Here is a 27,743-nt window from a genome sequence, read left to right as displayed (position 1 = left end):
CCTTTTTTTCTTTTTTTTTTTAAATAAATGTTTTATTGCACATTTCTCTGCTGTTTACAACTTACTCGACTCACAGCATTCAGACGGGTATCCCTGTAAATTAGTTACTGTTTAACCAGGAGGAGATTATACAGTAAAAATTATGTCTATTGAATATGATTAGTTATACAATATTAATATATAAATACATTGATTTTGACAATTTGTTTTTTACAGTTTAGTCATATTACTTAATTACAGAATTGTACCATCTATTGTCCGATATTGCTTGTAAGTTAATCGTTGACCTTAACCTTGATCAAAATAAATTCACGTAAAATTGAGAATGGAAATGGGGAATGTGTCAAAGAGACAACAACCCGACCATAGAGAAGACAACAGCAGAAGGTCACCAACAGGTCTTCAATGCAGCGAGAAATTTCAGCACCTGGAGGCGTCCTTCAGCTTGCCCCTAAACAAATATGTATACTAGTTCAGTGATAATGAACGCCATACTAAACTCCAAATTGTACACAAGAAACTAGAATTAAAAATAATACAAGATTAACAAAGGCCTGAGGCTCCTGACTTGGGACAGGCGCAAAAATGCGGCGGGGTTAAAAGTGAAATTTTGTAACTGTTTTCCCTTATAAAATTTATTAAAATTATTATCGGGACAGTACTCCTTTTGACTATTACACATAAAAACAATGCAAAGACAATATGTAGGAGATTTTGTAAAAGGAAAATGAATTTTGTCCCAAAATTCTACTTTTTTCGTGTGCCTTGTAAACCAACTTGTTGAAAGATTTTGAAAATTTCAAACGGTCAAATTCGATATAAGTTTGTGAATTTCAAGATTAGTAACCAATAAAAGTTTAAACAATTTTTTGCAGGAATAAAACGACAAATTTTTCTATGGATACATTTGAAGAAAAAAATGTGTTATCTGAGCTTGCCAGACTTTTCGCCGTATCAATTATTACAAAAACATTTTTTTTACATTCCGGCTATTTATATTACCATGATGTTTCAGATTTACTTTAAAATATGTTTCTTCTATGCAATTTAACAGTCAGGGTTATTTCTAATGACAACATGTGCAAAAACACTCAATGAAATTTACCTACTAGTGTTTTCGACCGTTTTTTTAGGGTATCCCAAAACTGGTCATATTCAATATATATACCCTTAACATAAAATGACACAGTGAAACAGTTTTCACTAAGATGATGCATGGACCCTTACATTTTCAATGATGTAAATATAAGAAAAACTATACAAGAGAAAATTGTTGGTGTTACCAAGGCCTACCTTAAGAAACAGCTGTATTTAAAAACTGCAACCTATATATTTATAAAATAATACGTCAGTCACATCACATCGTGTGTTTATCAATTAACTTAGGTTCCAATTCAGGTTCACAAACGTACTATATATTCCGGAAGTTCGTTGATGTCAATTTATCTCAAAACTCGGAACTTTTGTTATTCGTCATGTTATGTTTTTGTAATCTACAATAAAAACAAGTTTAAACTTTAATTTCTCGAAAACGTCATAAAAGTATTTTATTATTTCTTCACAACTGTAATGCACTGGTCTTCAATCATCTTACCCATAGTTCAAAACACGACTTTAATGTATAAGGAAAACCTTTCCATCTATTTATATAATTTATAGTTCACTACGCTTCAAATAAAAAGATCATATTACTCGAAAAAGTGATCTTATTACCCGAACAAATTGTTTACAACAATGTATGTTTAAATGGTCACACGAATGAAAAGAGTGATGTCTTACATTCCTAATATTTTGTGACCGTTTAATACACAAAAATATAGCTAAAGAAGTTTAAAGGGATATTGAATACAACAATGTTCTGTAAAGGAAGTATCTGAGGTAGGTCATAATGGTTTTTTTTCTTAAATTGTGTATAGATTAATTGATTTTGTAATTATGTTATAAGTAAAACATACATTGCATTAATGTGAAATACTTTATAAAAAACTGTATTTCAGCTCTTAAACATTAGATACTAGTCTTAATGAAAATACTTCTTTTCAAAATGAATGCCGAATCAGAATGTACATGTTTAGCATTCGAAACAAGTTGGACAACTGGTTAGCTACAGGCAATACAAGAGTAACTATTGAAACAATTCCGTGTTGAATAACAGGTAATCTCGACATATGCGTTTGTATGACTATGTGATCAAACGTTTAAATGGAATTTGTCGTTACCAGATCTATGACCGGGAAATAGCATCACATGATTAACATTTCTACTGACATTATCAACATAAAAAGTTTTGCTGTATATAGATAACTTTATAATAGAAAGTATAACAGTCTAAAGTCTTAATAAAAACAACAGGTCTTCAAAGTCTTACATGTCCTAAACAAAACCAAGAACTCCAAATGTATCATTTAGCAATTAGACAGTATCAAACATGATTAAAATTGAGAATGGAAATGGGGAGTGTGTCAAAGAGACAACAACCCGACCATAGAGCAGAAATCAGCCGAAGGCCTCAAATGGATCATCTATACAGCGAGAAACTCTCGCACCGGAGGTGTCCTTCAGCTGGTCCCTAAATAAATATGTATACGAGTTCGGTGATAATGGACGTCATACTAAACTTCGAATTATACAAAAGAAACTAAAATTAAAATTCATACATGACTAACAAAGGCTAGAGGATCCCGACTTGGGACAAGCGCAAACATTCGGCGGGGTTAAATATGTTTTTTTGAGATCTCAACCCTCCCCTATACGTGCAGCCAATGTAGAAAAAAACCGCACAACAATCATCGCATCATAAGGAACGCTCGAAAAACAAATGTAGAATTATATCACCAATACACTCACCATAGATTCATGAGATACCAGGATTGAAATTGTGTATACACGCCATACGCACGTTTCGTCTTTACAAGACTCATCAGTGACGCTCAAATAAAAAAAATGTTAAAAGTAGTTGAAGAGCATTGAGCATAAATATACCTTAAATTTTTGCCAAAATAGAACTTAATATATAATATCAAAATCATTGTAAGCTTTCCAATTTGTTAGTTTTTAGGGGTTCTATAATCGTAATCCTGAAATGTGGGCAATTGTTACAAAACTAATAATATCCATAGCGATAAAAATAAACATTGGCTTTCCGTTTTCACCATACATAATTATGATGAATACATTATGAACATTTTTATATTGGTAGACATCATCAAATGCATGGTATTGTATTCTCAATACATAGTGTAGGTCATCTGTAATATGGTGGCCATATTCTATTTTATCGAGGCTCTGAAAAGTAGTCATAAGCATCACTCTGCAAAGTGTCATGCTTTTATGATTAAGAGATAGTTTTTAATTTGTAATCTAATGTATAGTTTATGAAGGTTAACTGCTGGTACTTAAACACCGAACAAGTGATTTTAAAAAAAAAATTCAGACTCAATCAAAATATAATGAAAATATTGTTACTCGATATTAGAAACACAAGTATAGTGCAAACAAGAAAAAGAAATAAAAAGCGGTACAAAAAAAAAAAAACGAGAATCGGTTTATCATAAATCAATTTATTGACTAAATTATCAAAAACATTTATTTGCCAGGATGTTGTTCGACTTATTAGTTTAAGTGCACACAGTACAGTTACTGCGGAGGTAATGACGTTGCTAATGTAAGATGCTATTTTCACGATATCAAACCGAGACATATCGAGTATATATGCATTATTCGACTGATATTGTTATTCAGACTGACTTCACTTAAAGTCGAGTTCATAGGCTACTTTCCTATTAAAGGAACATCATGTTTGATTACTTATGAAGGTTATCTGGGCGTCACTTGTAAGTCCTGTGGGACAAGGCGCATTTTTGGCGTACTGAATTTTAAACCTGATGCTTTTTGTTATCTATTAATCATGTTTTTCTTTGTCTAATATGTTCTCCTATTTATTTGTATTGTAGTCCTGTAATATCATGTTGTCATTTCAATGTTATATTTAACTTTGCCATTAAAGTGCGAGGTTTGGCATGCCACAAAACCAGGTTCAACCCACCACTTTTATTCCCCTTTAAAAGTGTCCTGTACCAAGTCAGGAAGATGGCCATTGTTATATTATTGTTCGTTTCTGTGTGTTGCATTTTAACGTTGAGTCGTTTGTGTTTTCTCTTATTTTTGAGATATTGAGATCAGACGTCGCACGGTACTTGTCTATCCCAATAGAATAGAAAATAAAAACCGAAATTGTTAGTAAATGTTTTAAAATTTGACTCCATTCATCTCTAAATTCGCAAAAATTATAAATGTAATGCCTTAGAAAGTCAATTTATCTTGATTTGCATATTGTTCTGATATCTAATGCATAAGTTTGGGTTTTTATTTGCCACAGAAAAAGAATAAAGGTTCGGTAGTTTTTTTTTCAATTATATTGTTTTCAAACAGCAAAATCGCCATAGCGTTTGCACATAGGTTACAATTTATTTGATTAACGTTGGAGGAATATTTAAACAGCCATTATTATGTACATTTCGGAGTATGCGCAAAGTAAAGGTTTATCGAGAATTGTATCACAATGCTGTTTTAAAAAAAGTACATCATATGAGAATTGTTTATAATCTTTTGAGTTGATTTAAGGCATTATCAGACGTTTCTTATATTAATATATTACAAATTGCTACGAGTGGGTAGGTCGTACAAAAAGTTAGTGCAGATTAACAATTCCCGCATGTTCAGTGAAATTAATGAAAAAAAAAATAAGAATATAAGTATAATAAATATCATCATTTTATTCATAGCGGGTTTAGTAAACCTCATATTAGAAAATATTGAACCACACAAATCTAAATTTCTGAACGCGATATTTGAGAACTGATTGACCGGTATGCAATCAATATCGCAAACCTTCTTAGACTAACTTGACCCTTGGGGGATTAAGAAAGAATATCGTATCAACGAGTAAATGATTTTGATTGGTTACAATTTTAACTGGCTACAACCAATCGAAAAGTGCCTATAACATCGGAATCATTGGCTAGCGAAGATTTATTATGCAGAGCCATAACACTTTGATTGTGTGTTATTTAAGAATAAGATCAATCGGACTTTAAAGATGTTTAATGTTCTTGTGTCATACATTGTACTTGATAGTTGTTCTTCGCAAAACTTGTCAAATATATCATTTATTCCGGTTTAATCTATTTTGAGCAACTATATACAGCAAAACATATTGATTAACATTAAATTGCGTTGTACAATTGTTGAGGAAGTATAAGAGTTATATCACAACGGTATCATGAGCAGTACAGCCGATAGGCTTACATCGTAGAGAATCAAGTTAAAAACTTTGTTATTTATAATTCTAATAAATTGGCGCAATTGTTACATGCAATTTTTGGTCTAGACAGCGTACACACGTTGAGAAGACTAGAATTAAACCAATTGCAGTTAAAACACGAGATATAACAGGTGTTTTTGTTTATTCTAACATGATGTGTAAAATGATATTAATGCATGTTGTGCATTTTTGTTTTATTAAAATATGTCTAATAGTGGAGTGACAAATCACGAAAAAGGTGATTATTTTACGAGTTTAATGGACCGGCATACCTGCAGGCTGAAAATTATAGTTTTGCAAAGCCAATACATTAATCTAACTTTTTTGCCCGGTCGTAGACATTTCGTACGGTGCAATTTTTTTTCAGAGTGAAAAGAAAATGAATTTTCGATTTTAACTTGAAATGCATTCCAAAAACATTTTTTAACATGATTTCATTTTTATAATCGACAAAATCTTAATTTTGGATTTTATTAAGAGAGTAACTACACATGTATATTATAACTTATTATATCGTTTGTTTTCTCTTATTTTTGAGTGTAATTTCACATTGCGATAAGACGTGTCACGGTACTTGTCTATCCCAAATTCATGTATTTGGTTTTGATGTTATATTTGTTATTCTCGTGGTGTTTTGCCTGATGCTTGGTCCGTTTCTGTGTGTGTTACATTTTAGTGTTTCGTCGTTGTTCTCCTCTTATATTTAATGCGTTTCCCTCAGTTTTATTTTGTTACCCCGATTTTGTTTTTTGTCCATGGATTTATGAGTTTTGAACAGCGGTATACTACTGTTGCCTTTATTTGTTTAAGATGTTGATAACAAATATGGTCTGGTCGTTTAAAAACTTTTTTTTTATTTCAGAATGAAAACGATGAACTTCATTGTAGCTTTCGGACTACTGATAATTGCGATATATACAAACGTGGTTTCAGCATGTCCAGACAACTGTTACTGTTCTACAACAACGCCATTTGCAGGTCACGTTAATGTAGATTGCGATTCTAACGGCTTGACTGTTATACCAAGAAACTTCAACAATGACTCATACTCTATGTAAATATGTTCTTCATAAGTTATTACTTACAAATATGCTTGTATTGACCAACAAGATGATCAATTGATTTAACAATGAACAAAACCCATACCTAATAACAAGCCATAACAGTCCCCAACATATTAAACTATTCAAATGAGAAGTTAATGGCCCGACGTATGCAAAAAAAAAAAACAGTACACGAAAAACATTTATGTTTTAAAAACAATTACTGAATTACAGGCTGTGGACTTTGAACGGGTGCATGCAAAAAAGTACAATATAATGTTAGACCTTTCCAAATATATATCTCCTGGTAAATCTACATGAAGCCTCTATTTTAATATCCATACTATTTAATGAGAAGGCCTGATTTTGTGTGTCGCTTCTCTTTCTTCCACAATAAATTCATTGTCATGCCTCTGTGTCCTAAAGGTACAATGCAAAATCGAATTAATCATCATTGCTTATGATTATTCAGTTGGGCTATTTCGGAAGGAAATGAAAATAAAGGTGTCTGGATAATATTTCCTTCATCGAACTGACTGACTTTTGAGGCACATGAAAGACTTCTGTTTAAGACTGTATTAAAATTACACATACTTTCCATAAGTACTTTGGGACCTGACAATTATTTTTTGCAATTTTCTGTATACTATGTTCATGCATATACTATGATTTAAGTGTATTTGCTCTTAACTATCAACTCCAATAGTTTACTTTCCACGGCGGTCACTGATATATTATTTAGAAAGTCTCTATATGTTACTTATCAGTGACTGTTTATAGTGCCAGAAAAATATAGAAAACAAAAAATATAGGTCTTTAGAAAAGGAATGAGGGCTTAAAACAATTGTTCTGTTCCCAAGTACACTGGTAATAACTCTCCTGAATTCTTCAGTAATGATTTTTTTTAACAGTTAACATAACTCTAAATGCCCACGATTTCGCATCGCAGATGTTTCCTAGTTATATTTTAATCGTAACGTGTTAGAAAAAAAACTTAAAATTAAGTACAGCTGAGTTGTTTTATACAATGAAAACAGTGTTTAATCGATTCAATTTTTTTTTTTTGAATTTCTGTTACAATACTTAATAACGTAATAATAAAAGTCATAAAGAAACGTCTTGGGTTATGTTTTATTCCATACACTTAAATTTTTGTCCAAGGACAGTATGCTTATAATAAGATTCTATTTTTTTTCAAGACAAAATATGATTAACAAATAATTCGTTGAAGCCCTAGATTTCATAGACATTTTCACATGGCCTGGTCCGTGTTATATAAAATTTTATCCTGAGCCTTAGCGAGTAATAAAATTAACAGATATCACTGCCTAGGCCTTAGGCACGTTTCCCTCGGTTTTGATTCGTGGCCCGGATTTGTATTTTCTCTATTGATTTATGAATTTTGAACAGCGGTATACTACCGTTGCCTTTATTTAGGTACATATACAACAATCTGTGGCTTCAATGAATTGTTCCGATTCTAAAAGTGCAAAATAAAGGCAACAGTAGTATACTGCTGTTCGAAATTCATAAATCGATTGAGAAAAACACATCCGGACAAATACGGTCAAGAAAAAACTGAAGCAAGGTTGGGTATGACTTGTGAAGGGTTGTTCTATTATACCCACTATTATATGAATGTTAAACGCAATGGAAAAACCTTCAGCCATGGCGTTTTCATTCTCATGATGTCATATCTTTGAAATACGGAAATGCGCCAAAAATATTGTTTAATCCATTCAATTTTCAAAAATGATTCTGTAACATTAATTTCCCCATAATTTTAAAGAATTGATAAGAACTATAACATTGCAAGCCATTTGATAAACAAAAAACCCTTCAAATTTTAATTTAGAATTTTAGATTTCTGTTGTTTCGTGCGTCCATTAAAGTCATGCTTATATACCCCTTTTTTTCTACTGTAGTTTTACAGTTCTTCAGATAAGAGATTGTACTGGTTTGTACCAACCCAGTTTTATTTAGCGTGGATTGTTGTCTTCCTGCGGACAGCGTTCTAGTGTACAATCACTATAAAATGTCCTGCAACTACATAAGGCTAGCAGAAAGCAGTTAAAATTATTCATACACTCTTTGGATTTTTATTTTTCTATATTTTTTGTATATACAAAACCCTTTTATAATTATTATTGCAAAATCCACATACATATATTTAGACATATTTCGGTTTATACAAGATATTTGGTCAATAAATTCACATACATATATTGGCTTAGAAAATTATCCACTGTTTAATTGGCTGCTTGTGTACCAGGATGACATTGCTGCCGCATACTACTGTTTGTTATACTTAGCCTTTTCTCCTGTTCCTACTTTGGTGGCTCCTTTTTATCAATTATTTATTTTTATGTGTATATTTTTTATTTATTTTGTATCTCTTTTGTTTAATATATTTACTTCTTTTACATTCTTTCCCTTTTCTTTAATTCATTAATTTATTTATTTATTGTTTTATTCATCAATTTATTTATTTTTTTAATTATTCATCAATTTGTGTATTTATTTAGTTAATCAATCAAATCATTAAAATTTTTACACCTTTTTTAATCGTTTTTAACTTTTTTTTCATCCTAAATAATATCAGTTACCATATGGTTAAATTAAATTATTTAAACGCCTAAAAGGCGCAAGTTATGGCCGACCGTGCACGGTCTGTATAGCCAGTCAAGGTAGCTTAAAACTTCCATCTTCATAAGAGCATGTTGATGTTGTCAAAAAGTAAATAAGGCTAAATAAAGTATGAAGTTGAAGAGCATTGGGGACCAAAGATAAGCCATATTTTCCTCAACACATTATTTACATGCCATTTAAGCAAAAATTAGACTACGATCTGGGTTAAAATATGCGTTCTAAAGCAGCTATTTTTCTTAATTGCCAGATGTATCCTTAGCGAAACAATATTGAAATAAATCGTATTACTGTCTACTGGCAAAAATCAAGAAGAAACCACCATAGCATTTTTTACCGAAAAATTATTATCATAAAAAGAAAAAGAATTATAATATGATATCTATTTCATTTATTGTATATATATATATACACACATAGATCGAAAGGGGGGGGGGGCTAGATAAAATGTAAGTGTACTTGTATTGTTTAAATCTGTATTCTCATTGTTTGACCTCATGATGTAATTCATGAATCCAACGAATAAACTATAAATCAAAATCACTAAAGAAATTATGTTTTATTTGGCTGTAAATTTGTCATGGTATTTATTGCAAGAAAGAAACAATCAACTTGTCAATCAAAACTTGATGACGATTGAATTACTGAAGGGCGATCCAGCAGTAACAAAGTTATATAAGGAGCCACTGGGTAGTCCATAGCAGCTTAAAGTAAATTCCGCCAAAATTACAAGTTGAGTAACTAGTTGCACAACTTGTAATCCGCCATACAAATTACCGCATGACAAATTTAACAGCAAGAATCAACATCAATCAACTTCAACATCATTATCAACTTCGATGTCATTATCAACTTCAACATCATAATCAATTTCAACATCAACAATATTAACAACATTATTATCAACTCAACATCATTATCAACTTCAACATTATTATCAACTTAAATATTACCAACTTCAACATTATTATCAACTTCAATATTGTCAACTTCAATAGTATTATCAACTTCAATATTATCAACTACAACATTATTATCAACTACAACATTATTATCAACTTCAATATTATCAACTTCAACATTATTATCAACTTCAACATATTATCAACATCAACTTAAATTCAATACTTTGAACTTCATTAAATTGATATTCATGTGGCAACATCAACATAAACTTCAGCTAAAATGCAATACTGTCAACATCTAAGCTATGTTATTCATTGTAAGGGAAAACCAAACAATGAGGAAATTTAAAGAAAATATATACATAACATTTTCAGAGCTCCTTGAATCTGATTTAGGAATACACCCAACTATCTCTAATCCGAACGATCCACCTATAAGCTTAATATGACAGCTCCTATGACAATAAAAGAGCCAATTACCCAAATATCTTTCAGGTACCCCGAAATTAAGTGTTTCAACTATACAAGGTTTGTTCTTACATAACCTTTTTTTAAAGTGTATGAAAATTTCCATCGTCTTTGTGTCTCAGCAATGTAGTCCGACATCAACCGGACAGGACAAATTGAAGTAGTTTATTCTTTTCCAGAATTGTCGTTACTGAATTACCCAGCTGATCTGTTTTCTGAGAAGGAACTTTTATAATAAGTGACCCTGAATAAGCATCAAACTATATCATGGATCGTTTTACAATAAGATTTTCATTAAAACTTGAATTTGCAATTTCTCCAAAACTAAGAAACCCAAAATTCTAGCTGAAAATGAAGCTTTGAATAAACATGTTTCATATACTGAATAACAAACTAAATTAAGCGCATCTAAAAGTCTAGTTAATATACCAATAGTAATAGGCTTACGACAGACGTGTCGCTTATGTCACTGAGCATCTTTTGAACAATAAAAGAATGAGTTTTGTCCAATAAACCATTGATTTTATGATTAAACCTAATGCCTGAAAGGTACGCATTCCCAGTGGAATAAGAATATTCATCCTTAAACATGTCAGCTACTATTAACTAAATGTGAAACGGAGCATGGCCATACGTCATACAGGTTTAGTTTATGTTTAAAGTTTTGAAATTAATTTAGTCCATTTGATACGTAAGTAAAGTATTTGAATAACTCTTGCACTACCGATAAAGAGATTTAAACCAGAACTCGACAACCACTTGTCACCCAAAATATAAAAAATGCCATTATAATTTCTAAAATTATTTTCCAAACACGTAGATTAGAAATAGGTCGATAATAAAAAGGCCCCGCAATTTTACCATTTTTCAATTCACTCATGATTTTTCCAAGCTAAATTTGGATCTTGTAAAACAGACTTTAATGTTTTGCTTGTATGATGTGCTCAAAAACCATATTTAAAACAATTATATAATAAATTTTCCAATATTTTAACGGGGTAGTCAGTCAACATATTCCCTTAAACCGTAGTATTAACAGGGGAACAACCAAAAATACCCAATAGCATACTGTGATTGCAAGCTGTAAACAAAATTATAAAATTTGAAATGATTAAATTGCATCCGTGGAACATTTTGCCTGCTGACAGGGAAATCTTTAATTATTTATCGAAAAACGAGTATTTGGGTTAAAATTTCCATGTGTATTCAAAAACCTGTTTGACTGCTCTAGCACTGGACTGATACCTTGGTGCAAAATTGTTTGCATCAGGTGCCCTAGAGTAGTTTTGATACCTAGGAGCAGAATAGTCCGAAGTTACAGAACTTTGAGGATTATTCTTGTTATATGAATAATTTGTACAGTACATCGAAGGATGGAACTGGCTACATCTTATACATGAATTCATGGTTGTACACACAATTCATACGAGTACAAACGGCCTTAAAATTATAATCGTAGCAAGGACTAATAACTGTGTGAGAAGTATAAGAAGATGTCTGTGGAACATGATTTATGCCTACTGCAATAAACTGAAGCCATAGCTGCCCATCAATGACGTCCCATGCACGCATATGAACACGAGCTTTTCTAAGTCGAAATTGCATGTCAAATTTATAAACGTTCTCAAAAGGTACACCCCCTTATAATCGTCATGTAGCTAATCAATTCATTTGCCAATTCCTGGAATCTTTGCAATAAAATTTTCATATAATTTAAAAACCTTTCAGTCCACTCACCTAAGTTAGATAATGATTTACTTTTGAATATTTGTTTCTGTCAATTAAAATGTCTCCATCTTCATCAAAACCGAGCACTTTTTTCGGTTGATCAATATTTGAAACAAAATGTTTTTGTAAAGTAATTGTGCCAAATCAACATATTCTAAATTCCATATTTGGTTTATAATTTTTTGTGGTACAAACACATCAACATCATTACTAGTAGGTATAACTAAAATCTCACCGTTTTGTACAGAATTACGAGCTGTGGGCTGCCCTGGGTGTACACATCCCTGATCAGGAACTTGTTGTTCAGCGGGCTGCTGAGGAAGTTTGAAGTTCAAATGAGTTGTGGTTGTAGAATTGGCTGTAGTGGTACAAACGGCTGTTGTGGTAATAACTGCTGTTGTGGTTATAACTGATGCGGTGGCATTAATGGCTGTTGTGGTAGCATTAATGGCTGTTGTAGTGGCATTAATGGCTGTTGTAGTGGCATTAATGGCTGTTGTGGGGATATTAACGGCTGTTGTGGAATGGCTATATTTTGTCTTACAATTTCAGCTTTCTTTGGGCGAAGCTTTCTGTTTACCGGTAGCTGTATTTGATTTTGCCTACGTACAGCACGGTTTGGCAGCACCCTCTCCCCTTTTCCTCTCGGCATACTGGCTTAAACAAATAATTACAATGTTAGTCAATGCATTAGTAAAATAGTATATCACTTGTCAATGTTACATCCCTTAATCAAACAATTGAATCAATATTGAAATACAATTAAATATTTCAATTTTTACCATTGACTAATTAGTATTAAGATACAATGGCAATAACCAAAGTAGAAAAAACCGCGAATGCTTGATTGTGGCTGTCTATGTCCAGTGGCAGATATTTCAAGTATATTCATAATGATAATATCATATTGATAACGAAAGTCATAAAAGAAAATAATTATTGTATCTACCGAATATCAATTGAAGTGACCTTCGTTAATGAGAAATTTTTTTTTATCCTATAATCGACAATAATACATGAAAACTATGAAACAATTAAATCGAAAAGTATATATATTTAAATAGTCAACTAACATCCTTGATGGCTCGCAAAAGTTTACAAAAAGAAATGATTCATTAGGTACGGAATGTGATTTTTTTTTTTAATCAGCTGATCTAAGAAAACTTGACCTCATTTTAAAGGCATTGTGAAGACATTTTCAGAACAGTTTCACTTTCATCAATACACATAATAACAACGAAGAAATAGCAAATTTTCAAAATGGTAATTTTTTACTACTCTGGAAAAACTGTTGCCTCTCTTAAAAAATTAATAAAATATATATTTTTTTTTTTTTTTTTTTTTTTTTTTTTTTTAATCATTTGGGTAATAGCTTTTGTTTATTTTGTTTCTTTTACATCTTGTTAGTCAATTTCAATCCTCCATATTAAGTTTTTTGGTCAAAATAGAAGCTTAAAGCATGAAAATGTCAACCACTCTCATGAAATTCTATCGTCCAAAGTCACATAACATGACGATTTTTGTTTATTCCTTTTTTCAGAGCATCAGTTGGTATATTGAAAATGTAAAGTAAAACTTTATTAACATTTGAATGTAAAGAAACAAAATATGAAATATTACTCTTTATATACAAATGTATATGTTTGTGTGTGTATAAAAAAGATGTGGTATGATTGCCAATGAGACAACTCTCAGAGACTCTCCACAAGAGACCAAATGATACAGAAATTAACAACTATAGGTCACCGTATAGCCTTCAACAATGGGCAAAGCCCATACCGCATAGTCAGCTATAAAAGGCCCCGAAATGACAAATGTAAAACAATTCAAACGAGAAAACTAACGGCCTAATTTATGTACAAAAAATGAACGAAAAACAAATATTTAACACATCTACAAACGAAAACCACTGAATTACAGGCTCCTGACTTTGGACAGGCACATACATACAGAATGTGGTGGGGTTAAACATGATAACAGGCGCCCAATCCCCCCTGACCTGTGACAGTACAACATATGAACAAACTATAAAAATCAGTTGCACCATGAGAGACAAGAAAAGTTTTGAAATATGTCATCTGTCTTTGTATTGTCATGATAGTTTTAGAATGTTCCCTTTTCATTAACATTTAATGAAATATTCTTATTCTTATATAGCATGTATAGTGAATGCTTATAAATAAAGATAAACAACAACCTTTTAACAATTATTCTACTGGACTAAAATACCTGTTGCACTGAAAAACAATGAAAATAATATAACATTATTCTTATTCCAGAAATTTCAAACAAATAATTATGTCAGATAACTGTATTAAAATACTTGTATGTATAAAAGTAAAGTAAATTCATATCTGTATATCAGTTACAATATTTATACAGTGAAATCTGTAAACCAATCTCATTCAGGACTGAAGTTCAAAATGCATTGAATGTGAATAGCATTCGTTGCCATACCTAGATTCATAGATTGTTTTCTTTATGTCCAGTGGCACCTATTTCATGCATATTTAGGACTAAAAAGAATTTATATATACATTTATGTTGAAATTAATATGTGGCTTACTCACCGGTTACTTCGCGCTGCAAGATTTGGATTTGGATTCAGAATAAATAACATGGTAAATGTTCATTAGCGTATTAAGACAGTTAAACAATTAGATATAACAACTCGCACAATAAGTATAACCATCTACTCAATTTACAAATATAAATATAAAATATTATTCAAGAAAAGATTGACAATTAACGCAATGATAGAATTTAAATTCAGTTATAACACCAAAGAAAAAGTTCACGACTATTTAAAGCTTTTAACAAAGTTAAAATTATTTAAGAAAGAAAAACCAGATTAACAGTTTAAATTGTTCAGATATTATTTTTTATAAAATGTTGCTTAATTCTAAAACTAAAAAAGAATACTCATCTTTTCTTCTGTGTTTTAAATTCTATAGCTTTGGTCAAGCTTCGTGTAAGGTTTGAATTCAAATGACCAAACCACACGAGGTAAATTGCACGGACTAACATTTCGCGGGCTAAACTAATTAGCATATTAAAGTGACCAGTATAAAATGAATCGAACACACCGTCAATTTAAATCAATAATAGGCATACCAAGTTATATAATTACAATAACTGAATTTAATTATTATTGAATTAAATTCTATTAGAAAAACTTTTAAGAAATAACAAAATTGGTCTATGTTTACACAACAAAGAAAACTTATAGCACCAAAACACCAAGTTAAAGCCAAAGCAAGTTATTCACTGTCTTTATTCAACATGATATAAACGGTACTAAATAGTACAACATGATTAAAATCGGCAACTTGAAATCATAAATAAATAATATTATTTCACTGAAGTGTAATCAACATATGCTTGGTTGAGACTATCCTATGTGACAATGAACAAACATTCAAATTCTCCACTGAAATTTCTAGAATTATCGTATTATGTAACGCCAGGTATATATATATAAATATCAACAGTGTAGTCAGCAATGTGTTATTACCTATTTCAAATGTTAAAAAAAAATAAAGAACAAAATTGTACAATTTACAGAATCATTAGTTCCTGTTTTGATTAATATTACTTTTCATCATGATTTTGTGTTTTTAAAATATGCTGTTACATAATTTTGGAAATTATTAAAATTAAGGAATACATCTGCCTCATGCTTAGCTCTTACTCCTGGTCCAGTCTTGTCCTTTTTGGTTTGTATGTCTTTATGTTTTTAATAAAATTTGAAATTCGATTTTTTAAATATTAAATATCTTGGATCCAACATCACAGAAGCGACATTGATTGTCGAAATGCGCATCTGGTGCAGAAAAAATATACCATTTATGTTATTATCAATGTTTTTGTCGTGTTTGGATATAAAACATTAATGGAAATTAATATTTTATTTTCATGTAATAACAAATATAGGCAGTGGAATTAAACCCTCATTTCCATTGGCTAAAGGAGACTTTTCCACCTTTGAAAAGTCATATTTCCCGCGGAAAAAGCCCTAGATTTTTTTTTATCTTGAGCATGTTGAGTGAACAAACTTTTTATCTTCCTCATGCATGATAGATAAGTGGATAACGTTGAATGCATAGATCACTATTATATTGAATTTAGTTTGTCTGTCTCGGGACTAATTGATGTGGTTATCACCAAATGTTTCTTGAATAATCTGTTACCAGCAATTATAAAAAGTTGAGGCAAACGTGTGGATCGTCAATGCACATTTACCTAATATGTTCATTCATTATCCACCACTAACTGCACTATTTATGTGGAACAAGATATTTCAACAACCCCCTAGAAATAAAGAAATGATAAACAAACAAGTAACCTACAATGTAAGAATACTTTGTATGCATTTCAGAAATATGCATAACAATTCCATTACCATAATTGAAGAAGGGACATTCCAGAACATGACATTATTATATCAATTGTAAGTATTAGCTTGTTATGTTTCATGTATTATTTTATAATTTACGTTAACTATAAATTTTCATTTTTGATTAATGAAGAACACGAGAAGTCACATGAAATATAATAAATTATTGTATCATATACAAATTCGTATCAATAAAGTGGTCGTATAATTTACATATAAAGAAACTAAAAAAACTGTTCCTCTTGTAAAGCGTCTTATAACTATGATATAATGTAGGTGACTCGAATATTGATCAATCTATTATAGAATGAAATAACACAAATGAACTAAGCTGACTGGCAATTTTCGTGGATATCACAAGCCCATAGGCAGTACTCTGATTTTTTTTTATATACTTTGTAATTAAAGTTTGGAGACAATCATTTGTTAAAATACCAATCTGAAATAGAACATTTGATGCAATATATGCTAATAATGTACGTATTAATATTATTCTATCATTCATTGACAAAGACATACATATCATTTATATAGTTCATTGTTTTTAGAGATATGAATTCGTGTGAAATATCAACCATTGAAAGAGGTGCATTTATAAATTTGCCAATCCTTGAGAACTTGTAAGTATCTGCAAGTTGTATGTCTGCATGCTACTCACTTTTAATAGAAGTTTAATATACATGATTCTTGTTGAAACTGATAATGGTACTTTATATTTCAGTGTATGCTTTATTTAATATATAATACAATATAAAAAAAAACGTAATGAGAAATTGCGGTAGCTCCTGATACATTGTTTGTGTAAATACTATACATATCTATCAAAACTGAAATAATAATTTCTAATGCGTTGATGCTTTTAACATGTACAATTGTTGATGAAGAGAAGAACTTACCACAACTTCCATGTTCTCTCTACGCTTTTATCAAGACCTTCCCGATTACATAACGATTTCAATACGAATCTAATACGATTGAACCACAACTCCGCTATGTTGTCACTAAATACATATCGCGACTTTCTCATTGTAAACTGATTGTATTTTCTTTGTTTCTCATTGTAAACTGAATGCATTTTCTTTGTTTCTCATTGTTAACTGAATGCATTTTCTTTGCGAAAATATGAATTTCAAGGTATCGTAAACACTTATCGGTATTGGTGCTAAACGTAGAGGTATCAAGAAAATGAAGTCGTTAGAAAGTAGAATCATCGTAGCGAGGTAGTACTGAGGACGACCAGATCGTAGTAGCTGCGTTATTTTGTATTCCTCATCTTAATATAATCGTATCAATATCGTAGCAGAAGCGTTAAATAGTCGCAATGAAACTGTAGAAAGGTTTCATCGAAGTATTTTCAATTGGCTACCCCGATTGTACTATGTTTCAAATACGATGCGTCTACGCCTTTTCCGATCTATTTATATCCTTAGTACGACATTCATACTCTTATACTACGACTAGTTGTGGTCACGACAGCACAACACATTTTTCGAGCATGTTCAAATTTGGTCGTGGATCTCAACGATCATGACGCATCTAAACACATTCTTACTACGACCTGACCACGACCACCACGATCTTACAACAACTTCGGAATACTTCATAATTTCCGAGGTCATAGCGGAATTCTTACTAGTATATTGTTTTGGTTATATTAATTAGAAATTGACAATTTACTTGGAATCCCTTCATACTAACTGCAGATGAAATTCCGACTTCATTATGTTCTTTCCAAATGAAGTTTCAATAGTTTATAAATATTGACCCACATATTTCATTCGCAAGGGATGAATTATCGGATACAATCAAATATCGAAATTTGGCGATCAACGGCACACTTTATGTACATAATGTATAAAATTCTATCAAATCATAAAAAAATGGGTATGTATCAACAAACATCAATTAAAAAGTTTGTATCCTGTAAGAGTTTTTACTTCAACTGCAAGGATTATGAAGTCTTACAGTTAAAATATCCGATTAAATTACGGGGTTTTAAACTTGTGTACATGTCGTTAATTTCCATCATAAAAAAAATCATATAATATCAAACCGGTTAAGAATTAAAGTGAATAATTTCTGTATAGTTGAGTGTGTGTTCATACAAGCTACTTACAGAAACCAAAAGTTAGGTCCTTTTTTAATTGATACAAATTAAACGGAAGATTTATATTTAGTGACATTAAATGGAACAAGATTAATATAAACAGGTTTCTTAGCCCTACCCACGATTAAAGTGCAATATTCATTGAAATATGTTTTAAAGACTAACTCTACAAAGAATACTTCAGTGAAACAGTGATAATCAAATTAATGTGCCAATATTAGGGATTATACATCTATCACAAGTATTTTTTCTGTATAAATCTTTTTGTTTCTAAATTGGCATTCAGACAGTAGTAGTTTTTTTTTTCTCCCAAGTCTGATTTAATCTTATAATTTTTTAAATAAGGAGGAAAGCTTTACAAGCATAACTGAATAAAATTATTATAGAGTGCATTTGATGAGTTACTTCATGCCCTATAATGGATGAAATAAAAGAAAAATATGAATGAAACATGAATTTCGGCAATTATAAAGGTTGAAGAATACACTTTAATACCTGCAACAGTCAACCTGATTGAGGAAAAAAACAATGCAATAATGAAAATCACAAAGTCATCATTTTATCATTTCAGATATCTGCATAACAATCGCATAACAACAATACACCAAGGAACGTTTGTAAACCTTCCAGCTCTTAAAGTTGTGTATGTATACAGTTTTAAAACACTTTACAGATGCTAAATAAAGACAATAGTAGTATATCGCTGTTTGAAATTCATAAATCGATTGGGAAAAAAAACCAAATCCGTGTTACAAACAAAAACGGAGGGAAACTCATCAAATATAAGAGGAGAACAACGACCCAACAAAAACACATCTCTGAAATGTAACACACAGATAAACTGACTATGCGGTATGGGCTTTGCGCATTGTTGAAGGCCGTACGGTGACCTATAGTTGTTAATTTCTGTGTCATTTTTGGTGCTTGATGGTGAGTGGTCTCATTGGCAATCATACCACGTCTAATTTTTTATATATGATATAACAATGATTATTTTCCTGACTTGGTACAGAGCATTTAAAGAAAAAATGGTGATTGAACTTGGTTTTGTGACTTGCCAAATCTCCCACTTTTGTTGTAATGTTTAATATAACATTAAAATGAAAAAAACATTACGTACATGACAGGACTAAAATGCAAATAGATGGAAAATATACCGGTCAGAGAAACACACACATACTAGCAATCAAAATTTATTTAATACGCCAGACACATGTTTCGTCGACATAGCACTCATCAAACAATTCAAACGAGAAGACTAACGGCCTTATTTATGTATAAGGTTATCTGCCATGGATAAGAAAATCCCTAGTATTTAGATTTTTTTTTTTGCAAACAGTAAATTTTTGAAAGTGACTATATAATAGATATACATGTTCACACCGAAGTGGTTACTGACTTCAGAATAACAACGAATACATAAAGCAACCCAAACCAGCACATTAAAAGGTTACAGCCGAACAACATATTATATGCTAGCCGAACAGATCAACGTACACAAGTGACGACACATTTAAATTTCTAAAATATTCCAATAAAGGATCTAATTGTTAACGTTTTATCCCGTGTGTCTTGGATGGAGATTTTTTTTTATACTATAAGTTATATGGTTCGGTACTGACCCCGTACGATTCCATAGAGGGTTAGTAAAATCCATAGGGGGTGAGGCCGGAGGCCGAATCCCCTATGATTTTATTTACTCTCTATGGATCCGTAGGGGGTCAGTAGTTAACCGTATAACGTTTGACTTTTTCTGCTGCGTATTGTTGAAAAATAAACAATCAAACACAACAACATTTATAGATGATGTCACCATTAACGCGTCATGAACCCCATATGAAACTTACTAATTCCCTAAGGTCTCATAGGGGGTCACCACGTGAAGGCGTTTAACCAATCACAACCTGATAATTTATCTAAGGTCCGATAAAACATCTTATTATTTATCTCAAAGGTAAGAATCGATCTCCAAGGGCACTAACAATCCATTGTGTTGTCGTTACTTTGTTGATGGCGTTTGCTTTTCAATCGATCACTCCAAGTTTAAAAATGAAAGTGCATAAACTTATGCCAAAGGGTACAGAACTTTTGAACTTTCATTGACAAGTTAACACCGATAACGAAGGAAAACCTGTTATGGTTTAGACTGCTTTGGTGAGATAGATTTCTATCCAGCTATGTCATCAGATAACAGTCTCTAGTAATTCATTGTCACTTTGCTTATTAATTAATTTTATTTCATTTGAACAAAATGTTGCTAAATGATAAACAGATATGGAATACGGAAGACATGACCAATCACTTTTGTTAAGACCACAGATCCTTTTTTGCCAAATAAGTTGCAAACAAACATGCATGCAAGTTCTAAATTAAGTCGTTCAGAACGTCCAAGAAATGCTCGCACTAACAAATTATCATCTAATTTATATACATGTAAAAAAAATCTGTTTTAGATTTTCTACATAGGAAATGCCTTTACCAAGTTAGGAATATTAAGTTGTTATGCATTCGTACGGTGTGCTTGAGCTTTTTAGTTTGCCTTTTGATTAGGGACTTTCCGTTTTGCATTTTCCTCGGAGTTCAGTTTGTTTTGTGATTTCACTTTTTTCTTGGTACTAAGTGAGATTATTTTTCCCATAACTAAGCGCAACTCGAAGAGCATTTTGTGACGCGGCTTCATAAGTTGAAAAATTACTCTTTTTGCAACATATTTTTGTTTGTTTTTTTACATCTTTACTTTATTGTTCTTTGCTCTCAAAATCATTACAAAGGGATTAGCTCAGTCACTTTCTAAAAATTGAAACCTGTTCAATGTCACTTCACAGTTGATTCACTACTTGCGAGTTCCTCAATTAAAAGCTCATTAGGGATACTGAACAACTGTCGAAAATCTTTGCAAAAATAATAAAAATAACACAGAGGCGCTTCTACTTTGTCGTTTCAGAAATTTGTTCAACAATCAAGTAGCGACATTAACACGAGAAACGTTAGCAGATATACCAGCTCTCTATGTTTTGTATGTATATAGTTTTACTCTACTTTATGTAGATGCAGAAACCGTGTCTACTTTAATAATTGAGCTTTAATAAAGTATGTAACAACAATGTGCGTACTCCCAACAATAAAGATGTTTATGTCTTGTATTCCGTTTAGATAAAAACTACGACATTTTTGAACAGGTATTTGCATTTTAATCGTTCACTTATATTGAAGGAATAATCAACCACTCTGACTTGTGGATAACAAAAAAGCAACTTAACACGCAAATGTATCCGATAGTACTAGATTAAGTCACCAAAATGGAATTAAAAAAAGATAAGCTCAATAAAGTCATCATCTTATTTACATAACATAACAACGTTTGTCCTTTTATATTTTTTTATCTCACTGTTCTTATTTAACAAATGTTTACGACTTGTTTCACTAAAGAAGACAAGTGTAAAAAATGTATGGTCTTGATATTGAAGTAATAAAAGACATATACTACCATTTGCTATACAGTTGGATTACTAGACATTAATTTACGTCCACTCGTTAAGAGACTTAAAGAAAACCGTAACAATTAGAATAGAGACTAAAATGGACAGCAAATTCCCAGCAACTTTCAACAGTTTGATAAGAACAATCACTGCAAAATAGATCATAATGAGAACAAAGATATATTGTCGTTTCAGAAATCTGTACAGCAATAAAATAACTATATTACACAAAGGAACGTTTGGGGACGTACCAGCTCTTTATCATCTGTATGTATGAAGTAACTTAATATTTCAAGAAAAAAATATATATTTTAAAGATGGTATATTTGTTAAACTAGTTTGAAAATCAGTGTGAGTACTTTCCATAGTATTGATATCAATGTGTTTTATTCTGTCATATTATACTTGGAAATTAGTATTTGCTCCTGAACCATCTACTTATAACTCGTTTGATTGATTGGTGCTTGAAGTTGAAGACTACTATAAAAGGGAGGATGGCTGTAAATCGTTCAGTGTTGAGGTAAAATGATAAATCAAAAAATGACTGAACTTCGAGGAAAATTTAAAACGGAAAATTCCTAATCAAATGGCAAAATCAAAAACACAAACACATTACACGAATGGACAACAACTGTCATATTCCTGACTTTGTACAGTCATTTTCTTATCTCGCACCGTGTCCTCGTATTTTTGTCTACATACCTTACATTTATTCACCAACAAAGCAACAAAGGTTACATAAGACAGTTTGTACCATATAAAAGCAAACTAGCTAAATTATATAAAACAAAAACTATGTCTACGGTTCTTACACTTGTATAAGGTGTTCAAGTTCTAAAATATGAAAGCAAAACATTCTAATACTGGCATAACAAAACAACAGACAACCGTTTACCATACATACAATCGTTTTGAGTTCGTTGCTTTTATCCAAATATCAAAGGAAACAACACGTAAATACAGAATAAAGACGCATGGATAGGACCAAAAACGAACAGCTGAATAATACTGTTGTCAGTAAGTTTTATAAGAAGAACACTAAATCAGTCCTTAAGATAATAACATTGAACAGTACAGGAATATTGTTTCAGGTACTTGGCAGATAATACAATAACAACTATACAACAAGGCGCATTTGAACAACATGCAGTGCTACAGCGTTTGTATGTATACATTTTATATAAAGATTTATTCAGTTGCAAATGAAATGCATGTCTAGATTAATGTTTGACTATTCCAACTGGTAATTAAAAAAGCGATATGCATTATCTATCAAGTACAAAAAAATCACGTGCCTTTTTTTTGTAAAAGAAACACAAACTAAAAAGAAGAATAGTTATCATATTGGATACAAATAAAGACTTATACAATGGTTTGAAATAAACTCATCATAGATACCAGGATCAAAATTCTATATTTACGACAGACACGCGTTTCATCTAACAAAATGTATGTTCTTCTGTGAAATTTCAGCGCGTAAACATTTGACTCAATTTCCAAAGTATCAGACAGTCATTATTTTTATTCCATTCACGTTGTCGTCATAAATATTTACTCACAAAACAGATAGTGTATACATATGAATACATGTTTTACTGCATATACACCATAGGAACACGCAAAAAAGGAAGTGAGAGCCTAGTCCCAATGTTTAAACACTTGATACCTAGCTTCCAGGAACACGCGAAAAAGAATTAAGAGCATAGTTCCCGTGTTTAAACACTGATTTAATGAATGAAGACAATCTTTGAATAAAACATATATACAGATACGTGTTTTAAAATTCAAAAGAGCACACATTTGAACTGTTATGTTAATAAGTATCACGCGCGTCGGAACTGGAATCAACACATTATCAACTGTTTGTTCAAACTGCATCAATATACTAGATAACTTGACAGTTAATACATTTAAATTTGTGTTTAATTATAGGGTTTATAACGAGTGAGAATTAGATATCGATTGATATCAACTCGAGTTATTTAATTTCAATAATAATAAACGAGCCTATGGCGAGTTTATTATTATTGAAATTAAAAAACGAGAGTTGATATCAAGCGATATCTGATTCTCACAAGTTGTTAAACCTATTTCTCTTATGGCAAAAAGTTGTATGTGCGTGGCCTTTTTGTTGCGAGTTGTGTTGCAAGGCCGTTTTTCTTTGCAACGCGTACTGATCTGTATACTTTTTGAACTAATATGGTTTTCTTTTATTCGCTCAAGGCTGATTTTATATATTTAAAAATAAGATGACTCAGTTTAATTCAAACGATATTGAATTATCACAAGCTGTAAAACGTATGGTAAAAAACAAATGTTTTTATGATTATTTTCGTGGCGAGAGTTGTTGCTACGGGCGTCATCTGTGCAAAACCGGAAGTAAACAATCAGTTGTCAAGAAAAAAAGTAGTCCCGGCATGACCTTTTCCAGTGAATAATGACCTGATAAGGCCCCAACCATAAGAGAAATCAGATTATCATATGACACATACATTTAACAGTAATGACTAGTTATTTTGAAATACTGATAAAAAAAATTCTAAAAAAGGATTTCGCTGTTTTTTTTATCCTATATCTAATAGAAAAATAAAAAAAAATATGGGATCAGTGTTCATTTAAGCTCACAATCTGCCATCGAGAGAGGCATGCATTTTTGTTGAGGTAATTTTTTCTGTTGAACTAATAGGAGAAAAAAAGGTGATATCGAAATAAAAAAAGGACTAAATTACAGAAATAGCTTAAATTTTACAATAGTTTATTTTAAGTACAGTTTTTTTAGAAATATAACAAAAAGTATACATGTAGGACACTAGTGAATTAAAACAATATTTCAATGTTACTGCAAAAAACTGGCATTTTTTTAACAAGGCAGATACTTTGGAGCTTTTTTCAATGCTATAAACATTTTAAAGTTATCCGGGGCCAAAACAATTTTTGTTTGGATGATTTTTGTACCATATCATAAAGTAACAACTACTAGTTATCAAAAGTACCAGGATTCTAATTTAGTACGCCGGACGCGCGTTTCGTCTATGTAAGACTCATCAGTGACGCTCATATCAAAATAGTTATAAAGCCAAACATATACAAAGTTGAAGAGCATTGAGGATTTAAAATTCCAAAAAGTTGTGCCAAATACGGCTAAGGTAATCTATACCTGGGACAAGAAAGTCCTTAGTTTTTTTTTAAATTCAATGTTTTGTAAACAGGAAATTTATGAAAATGACCACATTAATTGTGTAATACATACTTTTTGTAATGAAAAAAAAAGTTTAAATAATTGGTGAATTTTGTTTACCCGCAAGCGATCTTAAAATGTTATCAATAAATCAATACTTACCACATATAATAAAACCGTATTATAATTTCAATTATTTATAGAGACTTGAACGATAACAACATGATACATCTCAGGAAAGACACATTTGTGAATCTGTATTCGTTAAGATATTTGTAAGTACAACAAAATAAGAAAAACTATTCTTTTATGATTGAGGCCTGATATCTATTTATTGCATATTAAGATTTATCTAGTATCACACTGCACGGAGTGTGAAACGAAAATATTGAAACGAAAATGTGCGTTAATTTGATTGTCTTATACATGATCTTTTGGAGATATTATTACATTGCCATTGTCTATTCGTTAAGTCATTGATGAGATTAAAAGGTTATGTATATTTCGTCCATGGCAAGGTTTTAACAATTTCTGAGAATTGGATTTCGCTTTATATCAACTCCAGCTATATCCCATTCTTACTCGTTATGAAACCCATAAGTATCATTTTTTATATATAAATAAGATGAACATAAAGTAAGTACTGTATGTTTTAAATTTAAATTGTAAAAATTTGCAAACCCTTCCATACACGCTATTTTATAATTCACTGCTAGCATGTACTCTAGATTGTCCTGATTGTTCTGTAGCTGGTTTCATGTACTATATGAAATTGTTATAATTCTAGCTTTAACGTCTTTGTGAAGATGTGTATGACATTTTTTCCCCAATTCATTACAATGTCACTTTTTTTACACTGACAAATTGAGCGTTTTAATGTTCAGAGCGTTCATTAGTGATAAAGTGTTAGATTACCATACAATTAAGAAGTTTGCTTTATAAAGCTTTTTTTACCTAAACGCTAAGGCAACCATCAAAAAATTGTTAACTATAATGCATCTTTCGTTTAACTCACAAACCACATGTTTTTGCGATATCACATCTATACATACCTTACGTTTAAACCCGCTGTATGTGTTTGAACCTGTCATACGTCAGGAATCTGATGTTCAGTAGTTGTCGTTTGTTGATGTGGTTCATACGTGTGTCTCGTTTCCCGATATATATATATATATTATAGATTAAACCGTTGGCTATCCCGTATGAAGGGTTTAACACATGTCAGTTTGGTGCCCTTAATAGCTTGCTGTTCGGTGTGAGACAATGCTTCGAGCTGAAGTTTCATTTGAAACTGTTTTGAAACCAAAAATATTAAGGAAAGAATGATACGATATTTGTATTGCAAAGACATAAAACAACATATCTGCATGATTTTGTGATTCCATCTCTATTCCAGATATCTCCAGAATAATCAACTAGTCACAATTGAGACAGGATCATTTCGATATCTACCACGACTTCAACGACTGTATGTAACATTAATTAATAATTAAGATCACTTAATTTTATTAAGAAGTAAATCGAAACATAAATAATGTCAATAAATAACGGTTTATGTTGTTTTTCTTTTGCAAAAAAAAATTCATTATAAATTTATGCCTTTTGACGTCTAAAGTTGTAACTGATAGTTTGCCATGATATTTCATTTATTTACTAAACTGTTATCATAAAAAAACAAAGTGTTGAGTTCATCGTGAGTTCTAACTATGATTTCATATAGATAATGATATAACTGAACTCGTAGTTTCTTAAAACATAATTTAGAAATGTGATGAAAAAACACGACGGTGGTCAGAGGTTGAACTGTTCTTGTTCGACTGAAATCCTGTGCATGTGTTATTCTTACAGATATACACGTACATGTAATTAGGGAAGAAATATCTGAATGATTTCATAATTAAAACAAAATACTAGCCTAAACATAATAAGCAAGGAACCTAAATAAAGGCAACAGTAGTATACCGCTGTTCAAACTCATAAATCCATGGACAAAAAACAAAATCGGGGTTACAAACTAAAACTGAGGGAAACGCATAAATATAAGAGGAGAACAACGACACAACACTACAGTGTAACACATACAGAAAAGGACCAAGCATCAGACAAAATCCCACGAGAATAACAAATATAACATCAAAACCAAATACATGAATTTGGGATAGACAAGTACCGTGACACATCTTATCGCAATGTCAATTTACACTCAAAAATAAGAAAAAACAAACGACGCAACGTTAAATTGTAACACACACAGAAACGAACTATAATATAACAATTGCCATATTCCTGACTTGGCACAGGACATTTTTAAAGGACAAAATGGTGGGTTGAACCTGGTTTTGTGGCATGCCAAACCTCGCACTTTAATGGCAATGTTAAATAAAACATTGAAATGACAACATAATATTACAGGACTACAATACAAATAAATAGGAGAACGTATTAGACAAAGAAACACATGATTAATGAA

At 31.3% G+C, this 27,743-nt stretch overlaps 2 protein-coding genes across 2 annotated transcripts in view; both read left to right on the top strand.

Annotated features, from left to right (window-relative positions):
- The window catches only part of LOC143069515 (adhesion G-protein coupled receptor D1-like), a 176,632-nt gene that overhangs the window by 28,646 nt on the left and 120,243 nt on the right, over positions 1–27,743 (top strand). The gene's annotated exons all lie outside the window — the stretch shown is intronic.
- On the top strand, positions 1,742–26,766 carry LOC143069836 (uncharacterized). The gene is made up of 10 exons (XM_076244641.1): positions 1,742–1,878; positions 6,186–6,377; positions 16,492–16,563; positions 17,058–17,129; positions 19,188–19,259; positions 21,561–21,632; positions 22,291–22,362; positions 23,187–23,258; positions 25,477–25,548; positions 26,670–26,766. The coding sequence occupies exons 2-10, from the start codon at positions 6,187–6,189 to the stop codon at positions 26,764–26,766; spliced, it is 792 nt and encodes a 263-aa protein (XP_076100756.1). The 5' UTR covers positions 1,742–1,878; position 6,186.

This window comes from Mytilus galloprovincialis, chromosome 3 (assembly GCF_965363235.1).
Source record: "Mytilus galloprovincialis chromosome 3, xbMytGall1.hap1.1, whole genome shotgun sequence".
In the NCBI taxonomy this organism is placed as follows: domain Eukaryota; kingdom Metazoa; phylum Mollusca; class Bivalvia; order Mytilida; family Mytilidae; genus Mytilus; species Mytilus galloprovincialis.
Note: the sequence above shows the minus strand (reverse complement) of the source record. Positions and strands in the feature narration are given on the sequence as shown.